General features: G+C 36.0%; 1 protein-coding gene across 1 annotated transcript in view; it reads left to right on the top strand.

The window, feature by feature from the left end:
• Positions 1 to 17,833, top strand: part of LOC134789842 (cytosolic carboxypeptidase 1-like) — a 106,153-nt gene that overhangs the window by 16,674 nt on the left and 71,646 nt on the right. The window contains exons 4-19 of the mRNA XM_063760508.1: positions 6,918 to 7,000; positions 7,090 to 7,180; positions 7,283 to 7,363; positions 10,108 to 10,275; positions 10,916 to 11,047; positions 11,349 to 11,480; positions 12,440 to 12,583; positions 12,879 to 13,076; positions 13,776 to 14,046; positions 14,130 to 14,371; positions 14,854 to 15,049; positions 15,326 to 15,448; positions 15,540 to 15,660; positions 15,788 to 15,995; positions 16,604 to 16,776; positions 17,435 to 17,572. Coding sequence (XP_063616578.1) covers positions 6,918 to 7,000; positions 7,090 to 7,180; positions 7,283 to 7,363; positions 10,108 to 10,275; positions 10,916 to 11,047; positions 11,349 to 11,480; positions 12,440 to 12,583; positions 12,879 to 13,076; positions 13,776 to 14,046; positions 14,130 to 14,371; positions 14,854 to 15,049; positions 15,326 to 15,448; positions 15,540 to 15,660; positions 15,788 to 15,995; positions 16,604 to 16,776; positions 17,435 to 17,572 — 2,501 coding nt within the window. The remainder of the gene's footprint in view (positions 1 to 6,917; positions 7,001 to 7,089; positions 7,181 to 7,282; positions 7,364 to 10,107; positions 10,276 to 10,915; positions 11,048 to 11,348; positions 11,481 to 12,439; positions 12,584 to 12,878; positions 13,077 to 13,775; positions 14,047 to 14,129; positions 14,372 to 14,853; positions 15,050 to 15,325; positions 15,449 to 15,539; positions 15,661 to 15,787; positions 15,996 to 16,603; positions 16,777 to 17,434; positions 17,573 to 17,833) is intronic.

The raw sequence follows: 17,833 nt of genomic DNA, 5'->3' as shown, positions 1-17,833 counted from the left end.
CCCTTATGCCACTTTAAACTTACATAATAATAACAGTATTTGCTCCATACATTTACGAAAAGGTACCTTAAGGAAATAAATCTAATAATACATCACTACAAAATATCAATCATATTATAGTTTATCTTTTATGAATAGAAAATATTAATTTACATTAAACTGCCCCCAATTTAATTAGTTCTTCGTCATAATAATCTTAAAAAAGACCAATAATTTGTATGTAATGAAAAGGTACCTTGTGGTCAAGTTACATGATGAGGCATGATGATGATGGAACAGTTAGGATAAACTAATAATATTTTGGGGTTAAGATGGTATAAATCGTCTATTTCTTATCAATAATATATTTCGGTTGCTATTGAAGATAAGCGGCATTGAGGTTCAATGACCTCAGATATTCCATAAGGTAATGCGTCGGGTATTGGCATTTTTCAGCAAACCAATGGCTGATTTACTGCATGCGACCAAACCAAATGAAGATTATTCTAGTTAAGAAAGACTTGACGAGAGTAACTTTGGTATAATAGCAGTCTACTTGGATTTGTGATGTCGGTCTATGTACGGTTATAATATTTGCGAGGCGCCCCAACCAGAACTGAAATTATCAAATTAGTTTTGCAGAATGCTAATACAGTTCCCTACCAAACTTCTTTTCCCGTATTGACTAGTTTTTTTGGGAATTTTCAATCTTTTTTCCATAAGGTACCTTTTCTACTAAACTCTGAGACGACATTACTAGGCTTATAACTAACTTATAACAAAAATAAAAACAGGTAAACAAACGTTAGGCATTAAGGTTTCAGATCACACAATAAAAAAAAATTGAGCATTTTTTCACCTCTTTACAAAACATTTAATATCTCCGAAACTAGAAACCCTCATAAGGTACCTTTTCCCGTGGAACGTCACATATTATCTTATGCTGAAATATTTCAAAGTTTTATTTGAAAGTGTTTCTTTCAGAATGTAAGCCCTGGTAGATGAATGTACATTATACTAGTAGTTCACCCCGAACTGAGAACTCGCGGTTAACCAAAAATTATATAGCGATTGACTTTGTTGCACCTACTTAGGTACTCGTATAGTGCGACAAAAATAATAGAAAATAACACATGGCAACAATTTAGTATGGACATTTTTGAGGTCCATTTTATTTAATTTCTACTATTTTATGTCGCACTAATTAGACGGCAATGGATCAAAAATCGCGTGGATTTATTGCAAGGTCTGTGGAGCCCTTAACTGATATATTTAAGCAAAGAGTAGTATGTATAATATAATTAATATATAGGACAAAGATAGCCCTCTCGTGGAACTTTTTTGCATCCATTTTGAAGCGCCATCTGTAATTCTTAACTAGAAATATCAACGTCAATATCAGGGGGGGAGGGGCATAAATACCGTCTAAGTAGGTATGTTGCGAACGTAAAACACTTTGAAAAAAGGCTTCAGGGCATTTATTAAATACACGAAAACAGATTAGGTACTTTTAACTTGACTGTTGATGTAAATAAATTACTTATAATACACGGCTGGAATAATACACAATTGACCACGAAACAAATTTACACGCAGCAGGTTGTGAATCTACCCGCCAAAATTTTTTCTGAATTTTCTGGTAATAAAGTTCTCAGCAACTATGATGGCGTATGAAAACTTTGTTTCATTTAACAATTTAAAACCGTAAGTATTTATATTTATCTGATGTCATAGTACAGACAATAAATGGGGTGTTATAATATTTAGAGTTTTATTTGACAAATTTGTTTCTTGTGACAATCGCCTCCATGGCAACGATGGACATAAATAATCTGTTCTAACAGATGTTTTTTTGTTTGTTCCATGCCCTGGATACAAGAGTTTTAAGACGTTCTGACGAAATCAAGTGGAGCCATATTAAAAAAAAAAGTTTAGCGTTAAGTAATATACATGTCGCTATTTTATCGAATAAAGTGTTTTATATACGACTGTCTCTCCCCTGGATTTAAGTATAGCGTATAGAAATCATAGAGATTAAAATAAACTGTATCTGTGCTAAGCTGAAATATTTCCTGTCAAATGTCACATACTTATATTATGTTTACATTATTTTATTTTTATCTTGCTAATTATTTCAAAATGGTAAATTTAAAAACGATATTATAAAAGTGCAAACCGAGCACTTTCATTTGATACTAAATTCGACCATGTTTTTAGCAAATAAAATGACCAGAATAGCAAGACCTCTCACAAACAGCTTTTTGGCCTTCTAAGCTCTTCTACCTCAATAATCCCTTGATCGAGCCTGCTCATAATTTAATAACTAAAATATAATGCGTTCGACTACACCTTTATCCAATTTCATTTAAATTAGAACAAATTTACTTTAGTCCTTGAGTATCAAACTATCTTCTGACAGTTCAGTTTAAAAACATCGAAATGCCGGGACGTGCCGCTAGCCAGCCGCGTGATCCAAGTCGAATGTAAGAACTTCGCTTCGCTTCGCTTCGCTTCGCTCGCTCGTTCGATTACTGTGGTAATATCTGTCAGTAGGTAGATAGTGTGAAAAGTTCGAAAGTACATTACCAAAAAAATATTATACCTAATTGAATATACCTACGAGCATTCAACTATAATTGCTCAAACATGCAACGAGTTTTTACAATCCTTTATTGGTATTTTATAGGAATCTAATTCACTACAGGTATGTAAATTTCCTACTTCGTTAAGTGGTTTAAACAAACGAAACCAGTTTAAGCGATTAATTGCAAATCAAATAATTAGGTATGAACCTATACTCAACTATAGATTCTTTTCTCGTTAGTTGATAATAAAAACAACCGTTTCTATCAATCCGATAATTCCTCGTGTCGTTTATCCTAATAAACGACACGAGAAATGATTGGATCGGTATACCTGTATACGGAACGATTATTTAAAATTGACATACATTATTTTAATTGGTAAACGGTTGCCAAACGCCATGCATCAATTGAAAGTGGCGTTCCTATTGCACTTAGTTGCAATTTCTAATATGCATTCTCGTAACTTGCAATGTACCTATACAGGGTGGAACATTTCTAGAGACTGAGCTAAAAGGATAGTGTTATCTAAGTGAGCTACAATCGAATTATTATAATCGTAAAGCTGGATTAAAAAGTTAAACAAAATCAATAAAATGAAATATTTTTATATCAGTGACAACCCTACAAAGTTATTTACATTTTAAATTGACACATGTCATGTCATACTATAGGATCTACTTGCTAGGGTTGAAACATACAGATTTTTGCACTAATGTTTAACAAACTGTATCTCAAAAACGGTTAGAAATATTAACGTGATTAATAAGTGAAAAATAAAGGACGTAGCCTAAACAATACCCCGTTTGCGTAAAAGTCCTTCGTTCTGTTCCACCCGATATACAACAATTTCGGCATCCGTATAGGTACATATAGATAGATACGTAATTCCATAGAAATAATCCAAATGAAAGACATGTTTTTAATTTATCCTCGCACGAATGAATTTTTAAAAGGTTAATAAATAACTTTTAAAGGTTCCGGCTTCCGTGTTACAAAAAATAACGTGGCGATGACGACTGACAGGTAAGAATTGTGAAAGAAGTTGCACTCGGTGCTTTCAGAACCATTCTTTTTACAGGCTTTTATTTAACTTGCCCTGCTAGTATGTACGAGTAGGTATGTTATTTTGTTACTGTGGGTCAAATCTTGGAAGCTAAATTTGACCCACTTCCCGATTTCCGATTGAGCTGAAATTACATACTTATTAGATATTTTGCATACATATATAAATCGGATGACAATGCAATATTATGATGACATGGAGCTGATCTGATGATGGAGACAGGAGGTGGCCATAGGAACTCTGTGATAACACAACCTTATTGAGTTTGTCAGAAATAAAATGCTTGTACCAAAAATGAAATTTTTGCAAAACTTATTATTTAGTAGGTTTGCTCTTTACAGGAGATACGTCTACTTATTTTGTTACCATCGAATATCCAATAATTGGCAATGCATTTGTATCTCGGGATGTAAAGTTGTCAACAAGATATCAATCAAGTACATATGTGCATAGGTATCATGCATGGAATTGATCATGTCACTTAAGCGCATTAATCACATCAAATATACTGAAAAAAAAAATGCTACCACTCCGACCCCTGAGGGCCTACCGCAAACCACGTTTGACGTGTTGCCTCCCTGTCACACTTACGTATAAATTTACAAGTGCTCTCTGTTTATAATTTGTCCTCGTTATCTTTAATCTGATGCCTAGTTCAGTTGGCACATCGAGTGGTCCGAAACAGACTAGGTATGTTTACAGCGCGACGTTTGGCACCATCCGCATCGTTAATGAGTCGCGTGTTACGTATGATTATGATTGCTGATCATAACTACTGATGCGGTCGATCAGTTGCTCCTGCTCGTTCGCTGCACAATATTAGTGTTACTCTTGAATACCGTTGTTTTTGGCTTGGATCCTAAAAATTAATCGACTTACAGTTTTTCGTAGCTGATAGGTAGTCTATCGCATTTGCTGCCGGGGGCGAAATCTAGGAACAATCAACTACTCAAATTGTTGTTTTTTGTATTTCCGAAACTTAGGGCTTCTTGAAAAAACACCAATTTTTTTCTAACATAAATAAATAAAATAAATAAATAAATATTATAGATAGGACATTCTTACACAAACTGAAGTCCTACAGTAAGCTCAAGAAGGCTTGTGTTGTGGGGTACTCAGATATATAAACACTTAAATACATAGAAAACAATCATGACTCAGGAACAAATATCTGTGTCATCACACAAATAAATGCCCTAACTGGGATTCTAACCCAGGACCATCGGCTTCACTACCCACTAGGCCAGACCGGTCGTCAACATATGTGATGACTGATGATAACGCCAAATGACGTATACTTTGCATCATTTCACATCAAAACTTTGGACATCCATAACCATTGGGGACATACAGACTTAGTGGCTTACAGGATATGATGCACAATCAACATTTTACAAAAGTTTACTACAAATGTGCTAAGTAGATATATGTATAATTGTATATTCATATGGTGCCATTAATTTATTACGTAAGGCGATTTAGGGGAGGAGGGGGGTCGGCCTTTCCTTATTTTTTCTTACATAGGGATGGGAGGGGGTCAGAAACTGGGAAAATCTTCTTTTTTTATTTTATTCTATTAAAAACGAACTTACATACTAAAACATGCATTTTCCTCCCCAGCAGTTCTCACCGAGATACACAGTTAAATTCAGTTTAGGTACTTATACTAATTATTAACAGATATTTTCTATTGGCACGAACCATTAGTAATTCAGGATTTAATAGCATAATAAACATTTATATTCTGAACAGCCGTCCGTCTTTTGCTATAGCATCACCATTTTCTAGAAACTGTGTTTTGGTTTTTAATGTAACACTGCAAAACAGTATCAAGTGATGTCGTAACCATTTCTTATTTAGACTTTATTGATTTGATATATAACTCAGGTTGGAACGAATCTGATGTTGGACATAATGTGTTTTGGTATTGTCAAACGTATGATGTTTTGAGAGGATGATGACGTCTGCGGATCCCGGTGGCAGTGCGCCAGCCGCGCGACCGAGACGGGCTGTCATTGTCGCAGCCCCACTAGGCCATTTACTGCATTATTGGACCGTACATAAACATCCATCCACTTGAGCTAATTTGTAGACACTTCCGCAATTCTAAGCGTGCTTTAGCTTGATAAAGTATTTAACATTAAATACAGTGATTGATAGGTTTATTGTTTTGACTGCTTTACAACTTGTAAACACACATTAGGTAGGTAGAGCATGTCTTCTACCGGTCAAATTTATGGATTCTACCTTGAAAGTTATTGCAAAAAGAGATTGTCGTTCATAGTAAGTTTGTCTAGACATCTAGATCTAGATCTCAAATGCAATTAGTTGTTATACCTATTTCCTTTCTGAAATCCTTAATAAAACACTAACTGCACACCGTCAAAGTATTTCGAACGTATAATTGAGTTTGGCATACGTTATTAAAACTCGTCCGTGGACCAGTCGTAGACTGTGATGTTGACTTGGCCTATAGAGCAATTATAAAGTACATACCTATCGTTATTTACGAAGATAATTTTAGATGTGGATGTATTGGAAAGACCACTAGACGGCCTTCTTTGTGCTCCAGTTGCGACCGAACAAAGCATCTCGGATCTCGCGGAAGCGTTCCATCGCTCGGTCATCGCGCCCGCGAGGCCGCCTCCTCTCCCCGCATTGGCCCTTCAGCACTTGTTTACTTGGCAAACCTCAAATCTCTAAATATCACCAAGATCTTTAAATTATAGTTAAGTTCTCGTATGCCCTTTCATTTAATAGCGTACGATTCTGACGTGACGTTGACGTCGGCACACGACCGATTAATACCTACAATATACAAACATGTTTTATTATTATACTATTGAGAAAATAAACAATAATCGAGATACTCGATTAGATCTAGTTAATAACCTAACATGACTCCGATTGCAGCGAGCTATTACTATGCTAACTTAACTCAATATGTTGAAAAAATGCTGATATGTATAAAAGTTATACTTTTAGGGATAGGGGTCCCCCTATCATTATTCATTCATTATAATAAGAGTCACAACTGTCCCAAGACAACGAGTGTCTTTACATGACCTTATCTCGACAGAAGCTGTTGAAAAGCTTTCTTACGTAGTATTTTAATGGGCATCAACCACAAAATCTATGTTTTATCACTACTCTAACTACTTAACTATAGTTGTTTGTTTTACAATGGGGCAAAGTTTTTGTTTAACCCTCGTGCTAATATTTATATTCGAGCAAGCGAAAGAATCCAAAATTTAACCTTACATTTACCTAAAGAATGTTTTCTGTTACAGATAAACATATACGACAATGTACACTGGAAAAGATATGGGACAAGAGAACCAATGCTCTCCAGATGCTTCTTACGATCCTGGAGGTAAAACAATACATTCCTTTTAGATGGGTTAAATTAAATTAGCTCTTATCGTATAATTATATTACTTTATCATTTGTAATGTATTCCAGGCATCAAGAGACACGCCAACATCGACTTATATAACAGCTATATTACGAGAAGCATTGTGTTTAAAACAAGGAAAAGGAAAGAAATGTTCAGGTAGGTGACTGATTTGTAATGCTTTTAATGACTTGAGGAGAATCTTGATTGTTTCATTAATAAAATTGGTCAATGAATTAAACTATTTTGTATACCTATTAGCTGGAAATGAAGTAACAGTTAACAAGAAGAAAGATGTCAAAATGACAGGCAAAGAAAATAAAAATCCGTTGCTCAAAAAGGGTATGTTGGGTGATTTGTGTACCAAGAGTTTTTGGCTTCCTAATTGTACTCCCTCAGCAATTATAAAATAATACAACATTGTGTACAGTCACCACACGGGACTGTTATGACATTTAGAGTTCTTGTTAAATTGAAGATTCTATAGTGTAAATCAGTGGTGGGCAAAGTACGGCCCGCGGGCCATCTGCGGCCCGCGACTGGATTTTATCCGGCCCGCCGCCGGTCCTATGAAATAATTAGTATATGGGCTATATGGCATTGGCTCACAATTATCACAAATTAAAAAAAAATTGGCTACAATTCTGGCCCTCTACTTAAATTTCCTAAACTTTCTGGCCCCCCATGAAGAAAGTTTGCCCACCACTGGTGTAAATATTGAACAACCAATTTAGCTTCGACCCTAAATGGCGCAACAATCGCGGAGTGTGATGGTACAGTCAACTGTAAAAATATGGGTGTACAAATCATCTCAAAAATATGTCCCATAACATAACTCTTATGTCAGTGAATTAAGAACTATGGGACATATTTTTGAGTAAGTTGTCTACACCCATATTTTTACAGTTGACTGTACAACATTTTACAATTGCCAATGTGGAGGATCTTAACACCTGCTATTAAATTGCAAGCAGTCTTAAAATTTTCAAGCATGGGAATTGATGCTAGGGTCTCTAAAATGCCACTACATACTTACCTAAGTATTTACTTTTTATTATAAGTGAGTGCGTCCAGTCAGATTTAAATGTGGGCATCAAGTACCATGTAACTAAAGTTTCTAAAACCACATAGGCCTCATGCAATTACATCTGCTGTCACAATTTAAGCAATAATCGTAAATTGTCAATAATAATACCGACGCTTACAACGTAATTTTTAAAGGCTTGTAGTATTTTTCCGCATTATAGTAATTAATAAGTTTAATGTGACGAGGAACGAATGTAAAAGAAGTTACATACGGCGCATTCAAAATATACTCGTATTCAGTTTAATTAGCCTTGCCCTTTCCTGGCGCCACTTCCTTTTCATTCTTCGTAGTTCAGTGGCTCTTTAATATGTAAACATAGAGATAATATCCATATAAATAAAATATCTCACAAGCATTTCTTTAAAGACTAGACGTCGGTGAGAGCAATCAGTTTATTAACGTAACAACTTCTTGAAAATAATGTTTTTAAGATTTAATGAAAATCCCTTCAACTGTCTCCGGACGCAAACCGCATAAAATCGGCGCCGGGTGACATTCAAAAAGACCACAGCATAATATAAGGCCAATAATATTACTATTTATGTAAGAACATGTACATATGTTTTCGTCATAAGGCAAATAATCATACTTATTCGCTTAAATAACGTAATATGTCACGCAACTAATGAAACAATATATTGGAGCCTAGACAATTCATGCATTTTGATGAAAATGATTTATCTAATCTAATCTATTTAAAATAAGCATCAGTCTGCGTTGTAAAAACAAAATCAATTGATTGTGATCATAACCAATATTGAAATTCGTTATCGAAGAGGAAGTTGAAGTTAACGCTGAAGTCGAATTAAAAACGTCGGTGGAGCACGAGGCGAACGTGAGATTTAACGGCGTTGCTATGCCGAAGTTCAAGTCACTGCAGCCCATCTGCAGCCCAGTGCAATCTGAACATTGACGGCGATGAAGAAACCAACTTACAATTAGATTCTGATGAGTGATGACAACTTTTCTTTGACCTAAATAGCAAAGGAAACTGGATTTTGATTATTTGAACGGATGCTGATTGTGTTTTGTAATGCTGATGTGAATTCCCTGTCTCAATCCGAATCGCAGACTGAACTGGAAGTAGAATTTTGACGACCGGTCTGGCCCAGTGGGTAGTGACCCTGCCTATGAAGCCGATGGTCCCGGGTTCGAATCCTGGTAAGGGCATTTATTTGTATGATGATACAGATATTTGTTCCTGAGTCATGGTTGTTTTCTATGTATTTAAGTATTTATATATTATATATATCGTTGTCTGAGTACCCACAACACAAGCCTTCTTGAGCTCACCGTGGGGCTTAGTCAATTTGTGTAAGAAAATGTCCTATAATATTTATATTATAGAATCCTTACGGGGAACTCTTGTACTAGATTTATCAGAATGCTTTTTTAGAATATTAAAAAAATATAATAAGGCTATTTTTTTATATTTGAGACGGTAAAGTCGAGGACCCCAAAAGAATTCCACCCTTAAAGTTTGATCTATAAGTCTGATGCTTTACAGAACTTGGCACTTAGCTTGACAGTGATCTACAATTGATACCTATTCAATACTCTAGAAAAATAGGAATCGACAAAAAATACTTAACTAAAATAACGTATGCTTTATTCTAACCGCAACTTTAGATAGTGGCAAGTATTCTATACCTACATTGTAAATACTTTTGTTTTGTAAGTAACAACAGTGGTCGAGCCAGTGACATTTACTATGTGATCGCTAAGTTTGACATTGTGAATACAAATTGATGTCTTGGCATTGCAATATTAGATAACAGAATAATGAGGTGATTGTTAATTCAAATGTCTTTCACTGCAGTGTGTTCTACAAGATTAACATACGCACGTAGTTAATACTTGGTACCTATATATATAATTTGTTAGTAGCACGAATGCCGCGAGCGAACCCTGTCACAGTATTTGGCTTTTTTATGTCATTTTCTATTGAGTAGGTGTTTCCTGATTTTTTTGAATTGCCGATGATATGGGAATCTTTCAGCCAACAACATGGCGCGGACTCAGTGCGCTCAACAATTCATAGCATTAAACGGGACCCAAATAATTATCCGATACCTCGTTGCTTCCCATAGCAAACGGGATGGCTCCGTCGGTGCCGAGACTATAGTCCAGGACTTAGTGTGGATTCTTGCCGCGTTGGCGCCTAAAGGTATGCTAACTAGTTCTGTTGATTCCAGTGAACAACATGGCCCGCATGCAGTGCGCTTACTATTTCATATCGTTAAAAGGCACCCAGATCATAATACGGAAGTTGATCGGTATCATGTACGATAAAAGGGACCACCACTCAGGAACCGAAGTGATCCTGCAAGACCTCCTTTGGATCCTTGCTCCGCTTGCCTCCCGAGGTTACACTAATTGTCATCCTTTCCGACTTCTAGTTTTTACTTCTAACTTATTATATTCCTGTCCTGTCTCCTAAAACCTCTCCCAAATTATTGTTTTACAAAGGGCTGGTGGGCTATATAAGTTTTGACGATCACAACTTTCAACATTTTAAAACAGAAGAAGTAAAATTCCCGCATAATCCTTTGTTAATTGAATAGATACTTGCATTACCTTCCCTACTTGCTCATATCTTCAATCCAACGTGTCATAATTAGATTTTTGTTGAGATTGGGTGTTTTACAAAGTACATATTACTTTCTGAAATCTATTTTACCAAGTATTCATCCAAATTATTACCTTTACTTTGGAAAACCTGTTAGAAATACGATTATTTATATTGTAAATTATATTTTATATTAATTATATTTGACATTGAGCTTACTGAACTTTACTTTTTTCAGATCCAAAATTTGCAAACAAAGTAAGGACACTGGGCTGTGTTAGAACTATGCATCTCATATTTAAAGGGCATTACACAGACAATAAGCTAATTTTCCCGTTACTAGTGATTTTGAAACAACTGGCCAAGAATTGTAAGTAATAGTCCTTTATTCATATTACTTAGGTAAAATCATTTTCATTTTGCTATTTTTTAAACTATAGTTATCTTCACTGACATAAAAGAATAGCTAAACGCAAGACCAATGTCAAAGTAAACTTAAGTATGGTAATTTGCAACACCAAGCTAAGTCTCAGCCGACATTTTATATTTATATTTTTTCTTATTACGTGTGCTATGTGTATGGAACAATTGTATTATCAGTATACATTAAATCGTATTGTTTTTAACCTCCTTTTCCTTAAAGCATGTTATTTTTAACATCACGTTTCCAGCCGTGACCACAGCCATCTTGATCCGCGACGGAGTGGTGACGACTTACGAGCGTGTGCTCGTGAGCCTGGGGTTCATGCCCACGGCGCGCCTGCGCCTCTGCCTCGACGCCATCGACTATTTCAGCAAGAACAGTTGAGTCATCCATCTCACACAAAATTTGAGACAATGCAGTACTACACCTGCCACTGAGAATAAAAAAACCTAGAATCCTCTATTTCTATATCGCTCGCTCATACAATAATCCAGCAAAAAAGCAATTCTGAGCAGTCAGCAGCTTAACTTCAATACAGGTGCCCGTACTTGTCTTCTAGGTTTTATTATTCTAAGTTGCACTGGCATGACTCGGGAACACACATCAGGGCTACACTAGTGACGGCATTGTCACGCTAATTAAAATACCGTCCAATTTCTTACCGTTGGTCTTGTTCGATATCTACACTCATCGATCACCGATATATTCGACAATTAGTTCAGAACTTTGTCATAATGTGACTAAATATGCCAATGTTAATTTCACTACAATAAAATATCATTGCTCTTTTCAAAACACAATATGCCCGAGTAAACACTACAATAAGGAATGTCACTGGATCAATTCGCATGATAATTTATCGAATCGATCGGCAACACACAGAATAGTGCTCTAGGAATGTTCATTTATTATTATAATCGATACTTCAATCAATGAGGTTTTAGAAACCGTCCTGGTCATAAGAAAGCTCGTGATACCTACCTTGCAATATGATAATTTGTGATATAACATATTTCTCGAGGCCAAATCAACTCGATCGAACCAGCAATATTAAAAGAAAGAAATAAAATACATTTATTTACGTCAAACCAATAATGTTGATACCAATATTTATTAATGTTTATTCTGGATTTTACTGCTTATTTGGAACAAGTCAAATTATTCAGTAGATACTACAGTAGATCTACGTAGTACTTACTTTATTTACTAAATCTCTTAAGACTGCAAAAATAACTTATAAAAGAAAGTAGCTATGCCCCAAACTGATCCTCATTGGTTGTAGTAGGTACTATTGCATGTCATGTGTATGCAATAGTCACTTGTGCGTAACTCACACAGAGGTGTGCTGCATGCAGATCGTGAAGACAGGCCTCTGTAGCGTGCTCCTCAGGGTGTTCGACCGCTGGGATCGCTACGAGGGCCGCATAAGGCTCAAAATATGTGCCCACATCTTAAGGACGCTGCAGCACCTTTGCAATATAAGTACGTATTCACACAATATTTCAAATTATTTGTAACAGATCAAAATTAAATCAAATATTATTTTTACGCTTGGTTTGAAAAAAATCTAATTGGTTCATTGAAATGTGCATCCAATTGTTATAGGTAGTTAGCACTATTGGGATATTTCTGTCAGTGTAAAATGAAGGATTGCAGGAGATACAACACCAAAGAATCTAGAAATATACTATCTTAGTATTTATGATTATAACGCTTGAGCGCTAAACATTTTAATCACTACAGTTCTCTTACTATGTCGTTTGTATACAAATTTCAGAAGCAGGTCGTCGCTCCCTCTGCACTAAGAAGCACGTGCAGACGCTGCACCGCTTCTGCTCGCAGTGCCCGGACGAGCCCGAGTTCGACGGGCTCCTGGCGAGAGTGTGCTCGGTGATCACGCTGTGCCTGAAGCACCAGGCGCTACCCGTACCTGCATGCAGCCCTGCATCCTTCAACCTCAACCCTATACTTAAAGGTAAAATTATATATGTCGTGGATAGATCAAATAATTTGATCATTTCATGAAATGCCATTTTAGAAATTAATCACTTCATGTTATGGTGAGGTTCGGTTTGACTTTTTCATGATGATGTGGCCGATCGATCATTTCATGAAATGATTGCCACATCATGAAATGATCAATTTTAAGATCTGGCCTCGACATATACACAATATAACAAATCTGAGGTCTACTTACCCTAGCCGTGGTCTTGAACCTCAACTCAACTCTTTTTTGAAGTTGTATCAATAACTTATTTGCAGCAGTGGAAATTATATCGTATTCTCCACGGAGTTGTATACTAAATACCTTTGCATGTTGTATATATTTTAAGTTTAAATCCATGCACTAAGGTTTGCACATCGCAGAGTTATATATTGACAAGAGTTGCTATAATATCAACTAAAGGCGTTTATTAAATTTTCACGAAAACAATTAAAATGTACCTATGAAGAATTGCTCATTTAAAGGTATAAGATTTATCACAAATATTTTTCCTGTGTGTGATTATGATGGAGTTTTGGATTATGTATATAAATATTTATAATTATATATCGTCGTCTACTCGTCTAGTACCCACAACAAGCCTTATTGAGATTACTGTAGGACTAGGTCAATCTGTGTAAAATTGTCCTATAATATGTATTTATTTATTATTTATGTATTTACCCTCAGGCACTAATACAACATGGCCGTGCCACGAAGACGATGAAGATGGGGCAAATTCAGATACAAAGACCATTAACTCGGACCTCGAAGACGATTCACCTGATCCTGAATTAGATCTGGAGGCCACTGATGTATACTCAGATCTTGACTTGAATGATGGCGATAAGCTGGAATCAACCGAAGGGGAAATAGAGAAATCGCACCATTTGAAATCAGATAGTATACCAAGTGCAATGTTTTTCAATCCAAATGAGAGAGATATAGAAGACTTAAAAAAGTAAATTACTTTTTTATTTATACGAAGCAGCACGTACGCAGTAGAAAGTACCTAGAAATTAATGAGAATTTAATTTGTTTCAGATATGTTTGTTTTTTTAAAGAATTTGGCTCTTACAATAAACAAGTTAAATTAGTCAAGAGCCGTTCTAACTCTAGAGGATCCATTCTCGACGAATTTCTACAGTGCCAATCAAATAAGAACGGATTGTCTTCGCTTAATTTATCGTTAAGTCCAGACTGTGACAGTATATTCCCAATTATGCCCGCCCCATTGCAATCATCTCCACTGTACCAAACATGCAATAAAATTAACGAAAGCACATGTGAGTATACAATGTCACAAATATGTTTTTAAATCTTTATTTTAATATAGAGAGAGTGTAGAGTTAGTTTTAATAATACATCTCCGCCGTCTAATTAGATTTTATAAACAAACATCATAAACTGTGACTGTGATGCTCTATTATGCTTTATATTAGCGAATGCAAACAATTGTATATTGAGGGATATTAATAATCTTGGTTAAAATATTTTTTGTCCGAGCGAGGGTGAAATGCGGGCGAAGCATCCCTATTTCAGCTTGTGGGCAAAACGCTGTCAATTCTCCGGTTGTTCTCCTAAGATACAGATGGCATTCCTCGATTGATTCCCGTGTTTTGTGAGCCAGTCAGTTAATTATGTTTTTTTGTCGATTCAGTATTTGGACATTTTTTAAATGACGAAGCCATGTGGTCTACAGCTCACAAAGCCTCTAGTATGTGAAAATGCGAAAATATCTCTTCGGTTCTGATTATTTATTTTTCAGCTACATCCTCCTGCTCAATCCTCAAGGTACACAAAGACCTTTCAAAGTTCAGCACATTTGCGCTGGTATATTGCACAATAGCGTCTCGGGTTAGAAGTGTGATTCCGTTCGTGAAAGTAGCCTTTCCAGACATGATAGCTGGACAGGGCCTTGCACGTCCTGAGCCTTTAAATAAAATGGAGCGATCCACCTGCAGGTAAGCCTGACATATCAGAAAATACTTGAACATAATTGAGGCCTAATAAAAAAATTATTCATGTTAAAAATAAAGTGATAAGTTCGATTGTGTGGCAGCGGCTATGTTCATGAGGCTCTCAACCCTTCGTATGCCTTGTCCCGTATTCTTACCATACAATTTAGACTGAAATTTAAAGTTTCACGGTTATTAATTCAGTAGCGAATTTTTGACAAAGCCTTAAGGCTTACATTCAGAATATATACTACCACTATGTCTAAATTTATTAATTTACAGAGTCAAGTTGTTATCATGTGTTGATAGAGCAATTAGCCCTGAAGCTTATATGAATGAAGTGGTATATGATCTAGATCAGCTTAACTCTCAGGCTGGGGTACCCGATAACCCAGCGCCAAAAAGGTATATATTATTAGTATTAAAAAGCATAAAATTATTTGCAATACAGTTCATAATTAAAAAATATTTTACAAATAAATTACTCATATTTCAGTACGGAGAGCGTTTTCCTATCCAACACAGATGAAGAAGAAATAACAAAATTGAATAATTTTGCGACACGGTTGTCTTTTGAATCCAGGTTTGAGTCTGGCAATTTGAGAAAAGCTATTCAGGTAATTACAGTACGACTATACTACAAAATCATCTCACAACATGTTTCTTACGACTAATCTCGATACCTATTTAGTATATTACTAAATTAGGCTTTGGTATTGTTATTTCAATGTTTAAAATCTTCAGATAGGTCCAAGAGAGTACGAGCTAATTCTAATGCCTGACGTGAACTCCACGAAAAGACATCAGTGGTTCTACTTTGAAGTGCGTAACATGATACAGGGGCGCCCGTACGTCTTCAACATCGTCAACTGTGAGAAGTCTGACAGCCAGTTTAATTTCGGCATGAAACCAGTTATGTACTCGGTCAAGGAAGCAGTTCTGGGTAAACCAGGTAATTACTTGCATCTTGCTTACTTTCTGATATTAGATATTAGGCATAAAAAATATGGCTTCGGGTTCGGGTTAGCGCCAGTTATCGTCAACTGTGAGAAGTCTGACAGCCAGTTTAATTTCGGCATGAAACCAGTTATGTACTCGGTCAAGGAAGCAGTTCTGGGTAAACCAGGTAATTACTTGCATCTTGCTTACTTTCTGATATTAGATATTAGGCATAAAAAATATGGCTTCGGGTTCGGGTTAGCGCCAGTTATTTTGATTTGCTTTGCTATTTTCAACTAATGCACATTGACATGGCTCACCCTTTCATGTGGTGTGTGGAGATCAAACATCGTGGGTTAAATCCTCGGTTGTGCAGTAGGTACAAACAGCAACACTCCTAACTGTACATCTGTGGACCTTATTACAAAAGGCATAAGGTCCCCGATGTACATTTAACAGTGTGGGCGATGGTATGTGTATAGAGCATAAAAAAAAGTTCACGAAAAATTGCAAAAAGATGACTAAAATTTCAGCCTGGATCCTTACCATACTCGTACATAGACAAGAGGTTAATGTAAAGATGAAACCATCTAGCAGCTTACTCTATGCGTATAATTACAGGCTGGGTCCGAGCTGGCACAGACATTTGTTACTACCGCAACAGCTACCACTACGCAAGCCCGAGAAGCCACAACAAATGCTATCTCACTGTGACGTTCAACATCGAGTTCCCACATACCAACGACGTGGTCTATCTCGCCTATCATTTCCCGTTCACGTATTCGATGATGATGGTAAGTTGTGTTGTTTAGAAATTATTTATAGACCTTTCAGACTGGCTTTGTTTCGTTGATATTAAGTGGAAAGGGGACGGCCGCTTCTCCATATAATCGTAGTCCTAATTTCCACTCTGGATATGACATTATGGAAAATATTTTTTCATTATTGGATGTATATTAACCATAGCTATGCCTCTACGTTTTTTATGTGACTTTCTTCGATTTTTTGATTATTTTAAGAAATAGGAGCGAAAAACAGATTACATACAAATTTTTAAATGCTCCTAACTCAAATAATGAAAACTTCGAAAAGAAATCAAACGTAGGGGCATAGCCGTGGTGGATACATACAAATATTACAAATGCATACATATTTTACAAATAGTGTCAAAATATTTTCAATTTACAAAGAGGAAAATGAGTACTACGTTTGTGTTAAAAGGTGATTTCGCGCGGGTCCTCCACTCGTCTTAAAGTAATTTTTACTAATAGAATCGCGGCACTCCCTGTTTGTAGAAACGCTGAATACCTGATCATCATAAAATCCAATGTAAGGTCTTAAATATCCTGCTGTTCAGCATTTCTTTTATTTTGATTGATATTATAATGCCAGTTGGAACCATAATATTCCTTCATAAAATTAACAATTTACCATTATGTACGTTTATGACAGGCCAAACTTTGGCAACGGAGTCTGCAGCTGCCGCCGAATGCGTACCTGCGAGCGGAGCCGCTCTGCTACTCCCTCAACAACAACGAGGTGCCGTTGTTGACAATATCCGCCGACGATACGCCAACTAACCCGATTGCGGTCAGTGTAATCCTATTATTTTTAGATGGTTGATTTGATTTGAGGTTGAAGGTTGAGGTAGCAGTATTTTGTCGTGGATTCCATTTTCCTAAAAACTCTTCCAAAAAGTTTTCATAAAATAAATAATATAAGAGCTGAAAATTTTACTTTATAATAAGCTCTTACAGCAGTTACAGTAGAAGCAAATATATATTCTTTCTTAGGAAGAAGGAATCCTCAGTAAATAAAATAGTTATTGAAACAATTAATATTTAGACTGTT

The sequence above is a fragment of the Cydia splendana genome, chromosome 4, assembly GCF_910591565.1.
Source record: "Cydia splendana chromosome 4, ilCydSple1.2, whole genome shotgun sequence".
In the NCBI taxonomy this organism is placed as follows: Eukaryota; Metazoa; Arthropoda; class Insecta; order Lepidoptera; family Tortricidae; genus Cydia; species Cydia splendana.
Note: the sequence above shows the minus strand (reverse complement) of the source record. Positions and strands in the feature narration are given on the sequence as shown.